This window comes from Oncorhynchus tshawytscha, linkage group LG12 (assembly GCF_018296145.1).
Source record: "Oncorhynchus tshawytscha isolate Ot180627B linkage group LG12, Otsh_v2.0, whole genome shotgun sequence".
Lineage (NCBI taxonomy): Eukaryota > Metazoa > Chordata > Actinopteri > Salmoniformes > Salmonidae > Oncorhynchus > Oncorhynchus tshawytscha.
In genome coordinates, this window is record NC_056440.1 from 2352713 (window position 1) to 2367340 (window position 14628).

The 14628-nt window shown below is 49.4% G+C and overlaps 1 protein-coding gene across 1 annotated transcript in view; it reads left to right on the forward strand.

Moving 5' to 3' along the window:
* The window catches only part of LOC112262493 (mitogen-activated protein kinase 1), a gene marked incomplete in the record, with an annotated part of 65758 nt that overhangs the window by 48741 nt on the left and 2389 nt on the right, over positions 1–14628 (forward strand). The window contains 2 exon segments of the mRNA XM_042331185.1: positions 2177–2418; positions 6600–6729. Coding sequence (XP_042187119.1) covers positions 2177–2418; positions 6600–6716 — 359 coding nt within the window.

Below are 14628 nucleotides of genomic sequence, written 5' to 3' on the forward strand. Positions count from 1 at the left end.
CACTAGGCTACCTCCTGGTTACTAGTCCAACACTCTAACCACTAGGCTACCTGCTGGTTACTAGTCCAACACTCTAACCACTAGGCTACCTGCTGGTTACTAGTCCAACACTCTAACCACTAGGCTACCTCCTGGTTACTAGTCCAACACTCTAACCACTAGGCTACCTGCTGGTTACTAGTCCAACACTAACCACTAGGCTACCTGCTGGTTACTAGTCCAACACTCTAACCAAATCAAATCAAATCAAATTTTATTTGTCACATACACATGGTTAGCAGATGTTAATGCGAGTGTAGCGAAATGCTTGTGCTTCTAGTTCCGACCATGCAGTAATAACGAGCAAGTAATCTAACTAACAATTCCAAAAAAAAAACTACTGTCATACACAGTGTAAGGGGATAAAGAATATGTACATAAGGATATATGAATGAGTGATGGTACAGAGCAGCATAGGCAAGATACAGTAGATATCGAGTACAGTATATACATATGAGATAAGTATGTAAACCAAGTGGCATAGTTAAAGTGGCTAGTGATACATGTATTACATAAGGATGCAGTCGATGATATAGAGTACAGTATCAACGTATGCATATGAGATGAACAATGTAGGGTAAGTAACATTATATAAGGTAGCATTGTTTAAAGTGGCTAGTGATATATTTACATCATTTCCCATCGATTCCCATGATTAAAGTGGCTGGAGTAGAGTCAGTGTCATTGACAGTGTGTTGGCAGTAGCCACTCAATGTTAGTGGTGGCTGTTTAACAGTCTGATGGCCTTGAGATAGAAGCTGTTTTTCAGTCTCTCGGTCCCAGCTTTGATGCACCTGTACTGACCTCGCCTTCTGGATGGCAGCGGGGTGAACAGGGAGTGGCTCGGTGGTTGATGTCCTTGATGATCTTTATGGCCTTCCTGTAGCATCGGGTGGTGTAGGTGTCCTGGAGGGCAGGTAGTTTGCCCCCGGTGATGCGTTGTGCAGACCTCACTACCCTCTGGAGAGCCTTACGGTTGAGGGCGGTGCAGTTGCCATACCAGGCGGTGATACAGCCCGCCAGGATGCTCTCGATTGTGCATCTGTAGAAGTTTGTGAGTGCTTTTGGTGACAAGCCGAATTTCTTCAGCCTCCTGAGGTTTAAGAGGCGCTGCTGCGCCTTCCTCACGATGCTGTCTGTGTGAGTGGACCAATTCAGTTTGTCTGTGATGTGTATGCCGAGGAACTTAAAACTTGCTACCCTCTCCACTACTGTTCCATCGATGTGGATGGGGGGGTGTTCCCTCTGCTGTTTCCTGAAGTCCACAATCATCTCCTTAGTTTTGTTGACGTTGAGTGTGAGGTTATTTTCCTGACACCACACTCCGAGGGCCCTCACCTCCTCCCCTGTAGGCCGTCTCGTCGTTGTTGGTAATCAAGCCTACCACTGTTGTGTCGTCCGCAAACTTGATGATTGAGTTGGAGGCGCGCATGGCCACGCAGTCGTGGGTGAACAGGGAGTACAGGAGAGGGCTCAGAACGCACCCTTGTGGGGCCCCAGTGTTGAGGATCAGCGGGGAGGAGATGTTGTTGCCTACCCTCACCACCTGGGGGCGGCCCGTCAGGAAGTCCAGTACCCAGTTGCACAGGGCGGGGTCGAGACCCAGGGTCTCGAGCTTGATGACGAGCTTGGAGGGTACTATGGTGTTGAATGCCGAGCATTCAGCAGGTAACCACTAGGCTACCTGCTGGTTACTAGTCCAACCCTAACCACTAGGCTACCTGCTGGTTACTAGTCCAACACTCTAACCACTAGGCTACCTGCTGGTTACTAGTCCAACACTCTAACCACTAGGCTACCTGCCACCCCACATCTCTCATCTCTCCCCCACATCTCTCATCTCTCCCCTCAGGGTGCAGGTAGCCTAGTGATTAAGAGCATTGGACCAGTACCCGAAAGGTCGCGGGTTTGAATCCCTGCGCGGACTAGTTGAAAATCTGTGGATGTGCCATTGAGCAAGGCACTTAACCCTGAATGCTCCTGTAACTCACTCTGGATCAGAGTGTCTGCTAAAATGTAAAACTTTTGCTCTCTCTCATCTTCCCCACATCTCTCCCCTCTGTTGTGGTTTACCAGTTATGGCGATGAGGTGGTTGGTTATCACAACACTTCATGTTTCTGTCTCCCTCCCCTCCAGGTATCCTAGGGTCTCCTTCCCAGGAGGATCTGAACTGCATCATTAACATCAAGGCCAGGAACTACCTGCTGTCTCTCCCACTGTGCTGCAAGGTCCCCTGGAACCGCCTCTTCCCCAAAGCCGACTCCAAAGCTCTGGACCTGCTGGATAAGATGTTGACCTTTAACCCCCACAAGAGGATCGAGGTGGAGGCGGCTCTGGCTCACCCTTACCTGGAGCAGTACTACGACCCTACAGATGAGGTAATGAACCCTGACCCCTGACCCTGACTCAACCTTACCTGGAGCAATACTACAACCCTATAGATGAGGTAATGACCTGACCCTATGACCTTACAGATGGAGCATTTGTCAGAAATCAGTAGTCGATGAATAATGTTAGTGGATTAGATTTCAGGTATGTCCTAAATGTCCCTGACCAATGATGATATGTAACTAGTCTCTTCTGTTGTATTAATTCAGTCATCTCTATATCCTGTTAGCCTGTAACAGAGACTCTAACCTCCTGTCCGTCTGTTAGCCTGTAACAGAGACGCTAACCTCCTGTCTGTCTCTCTGTTAGTCTGTAACAGAGACTCTAACCTCCTGTCTGTCTGTTAGCCTGAAACAGAGACTCTAACCTCCTGTCTGTCTCTCTGTTAGCCTGAAACAGAGACTCTAACCTCCTGTCTGTCTGTTAGCCTGTAACAGAGACGCTAACCTCCTGTCCGTCTGTTAGTCTGTTACAGAGACTCTAACCTCCTGTCTGTCTGTTAGCCTGTAACAGAGACTCTAACCTCCTGTCCGTCTGTTAGCCTGTAACAGAGACGCTAACCTCCTGTCCGTCTGTTAGCCTGTAACAGAGACGCTAACCTCCTGTCTGTCTCTCTGTTAGTCTGTAACAGAGACTCTAACCTCCTGTCTGTCTGTTAGCCTGAAACAGAGACTCTAACCTCCTGTCTGTCTGTTAGCCTGTAACAGAGACTCTAACCTCCTGTCTGTCTGTTAGCCTGTAACAGAGACGCTAACCTCCTGTCTGTCTGTTAGCCTGTAACAGAGACGCTAACCTCCTGTCTGTCTGTTAGCCTGAAACAGAGACTCTAACCTCCTGTCTGTTAGCCTGTAACAGAGACTCTAACCTCCTGTCTGTCTGTTAGCCTGTAACAGAGACTCTAACCTCCTGTCTGTCTGTTAGCCTGTAACAGAGACGCTAACCTCCTGTCCGTCTGTTAGTCTGTTACAGAGACTCTAACCTCCTGTCTGTCTGTTAGCCTGTAACAGAGACTCTAACCTCCTGTCTGTCTGTTAGCCTGTAACAGAGACTCTAACCTCCTGTCTGTCTGTTAGCCTGTAACAGAGACTCTAACCTCCTGTCTGTCTGTTAGCCTGTAACAGAGACTCTAACCTCCTGTCTGTCTGTTAGCCTGTAACAGAGACGCTAACCTCCTGTCCGTCTGTTAGTCTGTTACAGAGACTCTAACCTCCTGTCTGTCTGTTAGCCTGTAACAGAGACTCTAACCTCCTGTCCGTCTGTTAGCCTGTAACAGAGACGCTAACCTCCTGTCCGTCTGTTAGCCTGTAACAGAGACGCTAACCTCCTGTCTGTCTCTCTGTTAGTCTGTAACAGAGACTCTAACCTCCTGTCTGTCTGTTAGCCTGAAACAGAGACTCTAACCTCCTGTCTGTCTCTCTGTGAGCCTGTAACAGAGACTCTAACCTCCTGTCTGTCTGTTAGCCTGTAACAGAGACTCTAACCTCCTGTCTGTCTGTTAGCCTGTAACAGAGACTCTAACCTCCTGTCTGTCTGTTAGCCTGTAACAGAGACGCTAACCTCCTGTCTGTCTGTTAGCCTGTAACAGAGACGCTAACCTCCTGTCTGTCTGTTAGCCTGAAACAGAGACTCTAACCTCCTGTCTGTTAGCCTGTAACAGAGACTCTAACCTCCTGTCTGTCTGTTAGCCTGTAACAGAGACTCTAACCTCCTGTCTGTCTCTCTTTTTTCTGGTGGCCTGTAACAGAGACTCTAACCTCCTTTCTGTCTCTCTGTTAGCCTGAAACAGAGACTCTAACCTCCTGTCTGTTAGCCTGTAACATAGACTCTAACCTCCTGTCTGTCTCTCTCTTTCTGTTAGCCTGAAACAGAGACTCTAACCTCCTGTCTGTCTCTCTGTTAGACTGAAACAGAGACTCTAACCTCCTGTCTATCTGTTAGCCTGTAACAGAGACTCTAACCTCCTGTCTGTCTGTTAGCCTGTAACAGAGACTCTAACCTCCTGTCTGTCTGTTAGCCTGTAACAGAGACTCTAACCTCCTGTCTGTCTCTCTCTTTCTGTTAGCCTGTAACAGAGACTCTAACCTCCTGTCTGTCTCTCTCTTTCTGTTAGCCTGTAACAGAGACTCTAACCTCCTGTCTGTCTCTCTCTTTCTGTTAGCCTGTAACAGAGACTCTAACCTCCTGTCTGTCTCTCTCTTTCTGTTAGCCTGTAACGGAGACTCTAACCTCCTGTCTGTCTGTTAGCCTGTAACAGAGACTCTAACCTCCTGTCTGTCTGTTAGCCTGTAACAGAGATCCTAGCCTCCTCTCTTTCTGTTAGCCTGTAACAGAGACTCTAACCTCCTCTCTTTCTGTTAGCCTGTAACAGAGACTCTAACCTCCTCTCTTTCTGTTAGCCTGTAACAGAGACTCTAACCTCCTGTCTGTCTCTCTCTTTCTGTTAGCCTGTAACAGAGACTCTAACCTCCTGTCTGTCTGTTAGCCTGTAACAGAGTCTCTAACCTCCTGTCTGTCTCTCTGTTAGCCTGTAACAGAGTCTCTAACCTCCTGTCTGTCTCTCTGTTAGCCTGTAACAGAGACTCTAACCTCCTGTCTGTTAGCCTGAAACAGAGACTCTAACCTCCTGTCTGTTAGCCTGTAACAGAGACTCTAACCTCCTGTCTGTTAGCCTGAAACAGAGACTCTAACCTCCTGTCTGTCTCTCTGTTAGCCTGAAACAGAGACTCTAACCTCCTGTCTGTCTGTTAGCCTGTAACAGAGACTCTAACCTCCTGTCTGTCTGTTAGCCTGTAACAGAGATCCTAGCCTCCTCTCTTTCTGTTAGCCTGTAACAGAGACTCTAACCTCCTGTCTGTCTCTCTCTTTCTGTTAGCCTGTAACAGAGACTCTAACCTCCTGTCTGTCTGTTAGTCTGTAACAGAGACTCTAACCTCCTGTCTGTCTGTTAGTCTGTAACAGAGACTCTAACCTCCTGTCTGTCTGTTAGCCTGTAACAGAGTCTCTAACCTCCTGTCTGTCTCTCTGTTAGCCTGTAACAGAGTCTCTAACCTCCTGTCTGTCTCTCTGTTAGCCTGTAACAGAGTCTCTAACCTCCTGTCTGTCTCTCTGTTAGCCTGTAACAGAGACTCTAACCTCCTGTCTGTTAGCCTGAAACAGAGACTCTAACCTCCTGTCTGTTAGCCTGTAACAGAGACTCTAACCTCCTGTCTGTCTGTTAGCCTGTAACGGAGACTCTAACCTCCTGTCTGTCTGTTTGCCTGTAACAGAGACTCTAACCTCCTGTCTGTCTGTTAGCCTGTAACAGAGACTCTAACCTCCTGTCTGTCTCTCTTTTTCTGGTGGCCTGTAACAGAGACTCTAACCTCCTTTCTGTCTCTCTGTTAGCCTGAAACAGAGACTCTAACCTCCTGTCTGTTAGCCTGTAACATAGACTCTAACCTGTCTGTCTCTCTCTTTCTGTTAGCCTGAAACATAGACTCTAACCTCCTGTCTGTTAGCCTGTAACATAGACTCTAACCTCCTGTCTGTCTCTCTTTCTGTTAGCCTGTAACAGAGACTCTAACCTCCTGTCTATCTGTTAGCCTGTAACAGAGACTCTAACCTCCTGTCTGTCTGTTAGCCTGTAACAGAGACTCTAACCTCCTCTCTTTCTGTTAGCCTGTAACAGAGACTCTAACCTCCTGTCTGTCTCTCTCTTTCTGTTAGCCTGTAACAGAGACTCTAACCTCCTGTCTGTCTCTCTCTTTCTGTTAGCCTGTAACAGAGACTCTAACCTCCTTTCTGTCTCTCTGTTAGCCTGAAACAGAGACTCTAACCTCCTGTCTGTCTCTCTCTTTCTGTTAGCCTGTAACAGAGACTCTAACCTCCTCTCTCTTTCTGTTAGCCTGTAACGGAGACTCTAACCTCCTGTCTGTCTGTTTGCCTGTAACAGAGACTCTAACCTCCTGTCTGTCTGTTAGCCTGTAACAGAGATCCTAGCCTCCTCTCTTTCTGTTAGCCTGTAACAGAGACTCTAACCTCCTCTCTTTCTGTTAGCCTGTTACAGAGACTCTAACCTCCTGTCTGTCTCTCTCTTTCTGTTAGCCTGTAACAGAGACTCTAACCTCCTCTCTCTTTCTGTTAGCCTGTAACAGAGACTCTAACCTCCTGTCTGTCTCTCTCTTTCTGTTAGCCTGTAACAGAGACTCCCTTCAAGTTTGCGATGGAGCTTGATGATCTCCCCAAAGAGACCCTGAAAGAGCTGATCTTTGAAGAGACGGCTCGCTTCAACACAGTCTGCAGGCCCTAACCCATACACACAGGTACAGACAGCGTCAACACAGTCTGCAGGCCCTAACCCGTACACACAGGTACAGACAGCGTCAACACAGTCTGCAGGCCCTAACCCATACACACAGGTACAGACAGCGTCAACACAGTCTGCAGGCCCTAACCCGTACACACAGGTACAGACAGCGTCAACACAGTCTGCAGGCCCTAACCCATACACACAGGTACAGACAGTTTGCAGGTCCTAACCCGTACAGACAGGTACAGACAGTCTGCAGGCCCTAACCCATACACACAGGTACAGACAGTCTGCAGGCCCTAACCCATACACACAGGTACAGACAGTTTGCAGGCCCTAACCCGTACACACAGGTACAGACAGTCTGCAGGCCCTAACCCATACACACAGGTACAGACAGCGTCAACACAGTCTGCAGGCCCCAACCCATACACACAGGTACAGACAGCGTCAACACAGTCTGCAGGCCCTAACCCGTACACACAGGTACAGACAGCTTCAACACAGTCTGCAGGCCCTAACCCATACAGACAGGTACAGACAGTCTGCAGGCCCTAACCCATATACACAGGTACAGACAGCGTCAACACAGTCTGCAGGCCCTAACCCGTACACACAGGTACAGACAGCTTCAACACAGTCTGCAGGCCCTAACCCATACAGACAGCGTCAACACAGTCTACAGGCCCTAACCCATACACACAGGTACAGACAGTCTGCAGGCCCTAACCCATACACACAGGTACAGACAGTCTGCAGGCCCCAACCCATGCACACAGGTACAGACAACATCAACACAGTCTGCAGGCCCTAACCCATACAGACAGGTACAGACAGCTTCAACACAGTCTACAGGCCCTAACCCATACAGACAGCTTCAACACAGTCTGCAGGCCCTAACCCATACAGACAGCTTCAACACAGTCTGCAGGCCCTAACCCATACAGACAGCATCAACACAGTCTACAGGCCCTAACCCATACACACAGGTACAGACAGCGTCAACACAGTCTGCAGGCCCTAACCCATACACACAGGTACAGACAGCGTCAACACAGTCTGCAGGCCCTAACCCGTACACACAGGTACAGACAGCTTCAACACAGTCTGCAGGCCTAACCCATACACACAGGTACAGACAGCGTCAACACAGTCTGCAGGCCCTAACCCGTACACACAGGTACAGACAGCTTCAACACAGTCTACAGGCCCTAACCCATACAGACAGGTACAGACAGCTTCAACACAGTCTGCAGGCCCTAACCCATACACACAGGTACAGACAGCGTCAACACAGTCTGCAGGCCCTAACCCATACACACAGGTGCAGACAGTCTGCAGGCCCTAACCCATACACACAGGTACAGACAGTCTGCAGGCTCTAACCCATACACACAGGTACAGACAGCGTCAACACAGTCTGCAGGCCCTAACCCATACACACAGGTACAGACAGCGTCAACACAGTCTGCAGGCCCTAACCCGTACACACAGGTACAGACAGCGTCAACACAGTCTGCAGGCCCTAACCCATACACACAGGTACAGACAGTTTGCAGGTCCTAACCCGTACAGACAGGTACAGACAGTCTGCAGGCCCTAACCCATACACACAGGTACAGACAGTTTGCAGGTCCTAACCCGTACAGACAGGTACAGACAGTCTGCAGGCCCTAACCCATACACACAGGTACAGACAGTCTGCAGGCCCTAACCCATACACACAGGTACAGACAGTTTGCAGGCCCTAACCCGTACACACAGGTACAGACAGTCTGCAGGCCCTAACCCATACACACAGGTACAGACAGCGTCAACACAGTCTGCAGGCCCCAACCCATACACACAGGTACAGACAGCGTCAACACAGTCTGCAGGCCCTAACCCGTACACACAGGTACAGACAGCTTCAACACAGTCTGCAGGCCCTAACCCATACAGACAGGTACAGACAGTCTGCAGGCCCTAACCCATATACACAGGTACAGACAGCGTCAACACAGTCTGCAGGCCCTAACCCGTACACACAGGTACAGACAGCTTCAACACAGTCTGCAGGCCCTAACCCATACAGACAGCGTCAACACAGTCTACAGGCCCTAACCCATACACACAGGTACAGACAGTCTGCAGGCCCTAACCCATACACACAGGTACAGACAGTCTGCAGGCCCTAACCCATACACACAGGTACAGACAGCATCAACACAGTCTGCAGGCCCTAACCCATACAGACAGGTACAGACAGTCTGCAGGCCCTAACCCATACACACAGGTACAGACAGTCTGCAGGCCCCAACCCATGCACACAGGTACAGACAGCATCAACACAGTCTGCAGGCCCTAACCCATACAGACAGGTACAGACAGCTTCAACACAGTCTACAGGCCCTAACCCATACAGACAGCTTCAACACAGTCTGCAGGCCCTAACCCATACAGACAGCTTCAACACAGTCTGCAGGCCCTAACCCATACAGACAGCATCAACACAGTCTACAGGCCCTAACCCATACACACAGGTACAGACAGCGTCAACACAGTCTGCAGGCCCTAACCCGTACACACAGGTACAGACAGCTTCAACACAGTCTGCAGGCCCTAACCCATACACACAGGTACAGACAGCGTCAACACAGTCTGCAGGCCCTAACCCGTACACACAGGTACAGACAGCGTCAACACAGTCTGCAGGCCCTAACCCGTACACACAGGTACAGACAGCTTCAACACAGTCTGCAGGCCCTAACCCATACACACAGGTACAGACAGCGTCAACACAGTCTGCAGGCCCTAACCCATACACACAGGTGCAGACAGTCTGCAGGCCCTAACCCATACACACAGGTACAGACAGTCTGCAGGCCTAACCCATACACACAGGTACAGACAGCTTCAACACAGTCTGCAGGCTCTAACCCATATACACAGGTACAGACAGTTTGCAGGCCCTAACCCGTACAGACAGTCTGCAGGCCCTAACCCATACACACAGGTACAGACAGTCTGCAGGCCCTAACCCATACACACAGGTACAGACAGTTTGCAGGTCCTAACCCGTACAGACAGGTACAGACAGTCTGCAGGCCCTAACCCATACACACAGGTACAGACAGTTTGCAGGCCCTAACCCGTACAGACAGGTACAGACAGTCTGCAGGCCCTAACCCATACACACAGGTACAGACAGTTTGCAGGCCCTAACCCGTACACACAGGTACAGACAGCGTCAACACAGTCTGCAGGCCCCAACCCATACACACAGGTACAGACAGCGTCAACACAGTCTGCAGGCCCTAACCCGTACACACAGGTACAGACAGCTTCAACACAGTCTGCAGGCCCTAACCCATACAGACAGGTACAGACAGTCTGCAGGCCCTAACCCATATACACAGGTACAGACAGTCTGCAGGCCCTAACCCGTACAGACAGTCTGCAGGCCCTAACCCATACAGACAGGTACAGACAGCTTCAACACAGTCTACAGGCCCTAACCCATACAGACAGCGTCAACACAGTCTACAGGCCCTAACCCATACACACAGGTACAGACAGCGTCAACACAGTCTGCAGGCCCTAACCCATACACACAGGTACAGACAGCGTCAACACAGTCTGCAGGCCCTAACCCGTACACACAGGTACAGACAGCTTCAACACAGTCTGCAGGCCCTAACCCATACACACAGGTACAGACAGTCTGCAGGCCCTAACCCATACACACAGGTACAGACAGCTTCAACACAGTCTGCAGGCCCTAACCCATACACACAGGTACAGACAGTCTGCAGGCCCTAACCCATACACACAGGTACAGACAGTCTGCAGGCCCTAACCCGTACAGACAGTCTGCAGGCCCTAACCCATACAGACAGGTACAGACAGCTTCAACACAGTCTACAGGCCCTAACCCATACAGACAGGTACAGTCAGTCTGCAGGCCCTAACCCATACACACAGGTACAGACAGCTTCAACACAGTCTACAGGCCCTAACCCATACAGACAGCGTCAACACAGTCTGCAGGCCCTAACCCATACACACAGGTACAGATAGTCTGCAGGCCCTAACCCATACACACAGGTACAGACAGTCTGCAGGCCCTAACCCGTACACACAGGTACAGACAGCGTCAACACAGTCTGCAGGCCCTAACCCATACACACAGGTACAGACAGCTTCAACACAGTCTGCAGGCCCTAACCCATACACACAGGTACAGACAGTCTGCAGGCTCTAACCCATACACACAGGTACAGACAGTCTGCAGGCTCTAACCCATACACACAGGTACAGACAGTCTGCAGGCCCTAACCCATACAGACAGCATCAACACAGTCTGCAGGCCCTAACCCATACACACAGGTACAGACAGTCTGCAGGCTCTAACCCATACACACAGGTACAGACAGTCTGCAGGCCCTAACCCATACAGACAGCATCAACACAGTCTGCAGGCCCTAACCCATACACACAGGTACAGACAGTCTGCAGGCTCTAACCCATACACACAGGTACAGACAGTCTGCAGGCTCTAACCCATACACACAGGTACAGACAGTCTGCAGGCTCTAACCCATACACACAGGTACAGACAGACTGCAGGCTCTAACCCATACACACAGGTACAGACAGTCTGCAGGCCCTAACCCATACACACAGGTACAGACAGTCTGCAGCCCTAACCCATACAGACAGCGTTAACACAGTCTGCAGGCCCTAACCCATATACACAGGTACAGACAGCATCAACACAGTCTGCAGGCCCTAACCCATACACACAGCGTTAACACAGTCTGCCTGGGCATCTGGAAGCATTGGACTGTAGATCTCCCAGATCTCTCCAAGTCCATTTGGGATTGGGTGGAGTTTGATAGTGCTGTAGGGCATCATTAGTATCTAAAACACAGAATATCAGGGGGAGGGGGGGCAGACAGCAACAAAAACAGACGAATGCGACAGTGTCAACTCTACCCCTCACGGCTGTCATTTGAGAGCAGATCCTTCAGCGTATACCGCTGGGTGCAAACTGATGAAATGGTGTGGACTCTGCTCACGTGGGCAAGAATCGGTCGTCCCGCCTGAAGAAAAACAGGCACACCCAATCTACTTCCTCCAGACAAGTGCAGTACATCACCTGTAATGAGAGAAAGGGAATCCTAATCGACACCTAGGCCTCAACCCCGTCTCCCAGGCACCTGATCTGAGAGGATTGGAATCAATATGATGGAGGTGTACTGCCGTTGAGGGGTTTTGTCGTGATGGAGTAGAGTGCCGTTGAGGGGTTTTGTCGTGATGGAGTAGAGTGCCGTTGAGGGGTTTTGTCGTGATGGAGTAGAGTGCCGTTGAGGGGTTTGTAGTGATGGAGTAGAGTGCCGTTGAGGGGGTTTGTAGTGATGGAGTAGAGTGCCGTTGAGGGGGTTTGTAGTGATGGAGTAGAGTGCCGTTGAGGGGGTTTGTAGTGACGGAGTAGAGTGCCGTTGAGGGTTTTGTAGTGATGGAGTAGAGTGCCTTTGAGGGGTTTGTAGTGATGGAGTAGAGTGCCGTTGAGGGGTTTTGTCGTGATGGAGTAGAGTGCCTTTGAGGGGTTTGTAGTGATGGAGTAGAGTGCCGTTGAGGGGTTTTGTCGTGATGGAGTAGAGTGCCTTTGAGGGGGTTTGTAGTGATGGAGTAGTGTGCCGTTGAGGGGTTTTGTCGTGATGGAGTAGAGTGCCTTTGAGGGGTTTGTAGTGATGGAGTAGTGTGCCGTTGAGGGGTTTTGTCGTGATGGAGTAGAGTGCAGTTGAGGGGTTTTGTCGTGATGGAGTAGAGTGCCGTTGAGGGGTTTGTCGTGATGGAGTTGAGCGCCTTTGAGGGGTTTTGTAGTGATGGAGTAGAGTGCCGTTGAGGGGTTTTGTAGTGATGGAGTAGAGTGCCGTTGAGGGGTTTTGTCGTGATGGAGTAGAGTGTCTTTGCACCAGAGTATCAGCCCTCAGGATACTGAACATATTTGCCATGGGTCCCCAGATCCTCAAAAAAAATTCTACAGCTGCACCATCGAGAACATCCTGACCGGTTGCATCACCGCCTGGTATGGCAACTACTCAGCATCTGACCGTAAGGCACTACAGAGGGTAGTGCGTACGGCCCAGTACATCACTGGGGCCAAGCTTCCTGCCATTCAGGACCTCAACACCAGGCGGTGTCAGTAGAAGGCCCTAAAAGTTGTCAAAGACTCCAACCACCCCAGTCATAGACTGTTTGTTTTCTCTGCTACCGCACGGCAAGCGGTACCAGAGCGCCAAGTCTAGGACCAGAAGGCTCCTGAACAGCTTCTTACCCCCAAGGCAGAAGACTGCTGAACAATTCATCGAATGGCCATCGGAGTCACTTCACCCCTACCTACATATACAAATGACCTTTAACCTGTACTACTGTTTATTATCTATGTATAGTCACTTCACCCCTACCTACATATACAAATGACCTTTAACCTGTACTACTGTTTATTATCTATGTATAGTCACTTCACCCCTACCTACATATACAAATGACCTTTAACCTGTACTACTGTTTATTATCTATGCGTAGTCACTTCACCCCTACCTACATATACAAATGACCTTTAAACTGTACTACTGTTTATTATCTATACGTAGTCATTTCACCCCTACCTACATATACAAATGACCTTTAACCTGTACTACTGTTTATTATCTATGTATAGTCATTTCACTCCTACCTACATATACAAATGACCTTTAACCTGTACTACTGTTTATTATCTATGTATAGTCACTTCACCCCTACCTACATATACAAATGACCTTTGACCTGTACCCCTCACACTGACTCGGTACCGGTGCCCCCTGTTTATAGCCTCAGTTATTTTGTTGACATTTTAAAAATATTTTCTTAACCAACAATGCAGTTTAAAGAAAATAAAGTTAAGGACTTGTAAGTAAGCATTTCATAGGAAGGTTGTATTCAGCGCATGTGACAAATAACATTTAATTTTGATTTGATCTTAGGATAGAGCCTCCCTTCAGATCTCTTTCTCTGTTTAACAGTTCTTTCTTCTCTCTCTCTCTCTCTCTCTTTCTCCTCTCTCTCTTTCTCCTCTCTCTCTCTTTCTCCTCTCTCTCTCTTTCTCCTCTCTCTCTTTCTCCTCTCTCTCTCCTCTCTCGTCTCTTTCTCCTCTCTCTCTCTTTCTCCTCTCTCTATCTTTCTCCTCTCTCTCTCTTTCTCCTCTCTTTCTCCTCTCTCTCTCTTTCTCCTCTCTCTCTCTTTCTCCTCTCTCTCTCTTTCTCCTCTCTCTCTCTTTCTCCTCTCTTTCTCCTCTCTCTCTCTTTCTCCTCTCTCTCTCTTTCTCCTCTCTCTCTCTTTCTCCTCTCTCTCTCTTTCTCCTCTCTCTCTCTTTCTCCTCTCTCTCTTTCTCCTCTCTCTCTCTTTCTCCTCTCTCTCTCCTCTCTCTCTCCTCTCTTTCTCTTTCTTGTCTCTCTCTCCTCTCTCTCTCTTCTCTCCTCTCTTTCTCTTTCTCGTCTCTCTCTCCTCTCTCTCTCCTCTCTCTTTCTCGTCTCTCTCTCCTCTCTCTCTCTCTCTCTCTCCTCTCTCTTTCTCGTCTCTCTCTCTCCTCTCTCTCTCTCTCTCTTTCTCGTCTCTCTTTCTCCTCTCTCTCTCTCTTCTCTCTTTCTCTCTCTCTCTCTTTCTCCTCTCTCTTTCTCTTCTCTCTCCTCTCTCTTTCTCCTCTCTCTCTCTCTTTCTCGTCTCTCTCTCTTCTCTCTTTCTCTCTCTCTCTTTCTCTCTCTCTTTCTCTTCTCTCTCTCTCCTCTATCTCTCTCTCTCTCCTCTCTCTCTCTCTCTCTCTCTTTCTCGTCTCTCTCTATCCTCTCTCTCTCTCTCTCTCTCTCTTTCTCGTCTCTCTCTCCTC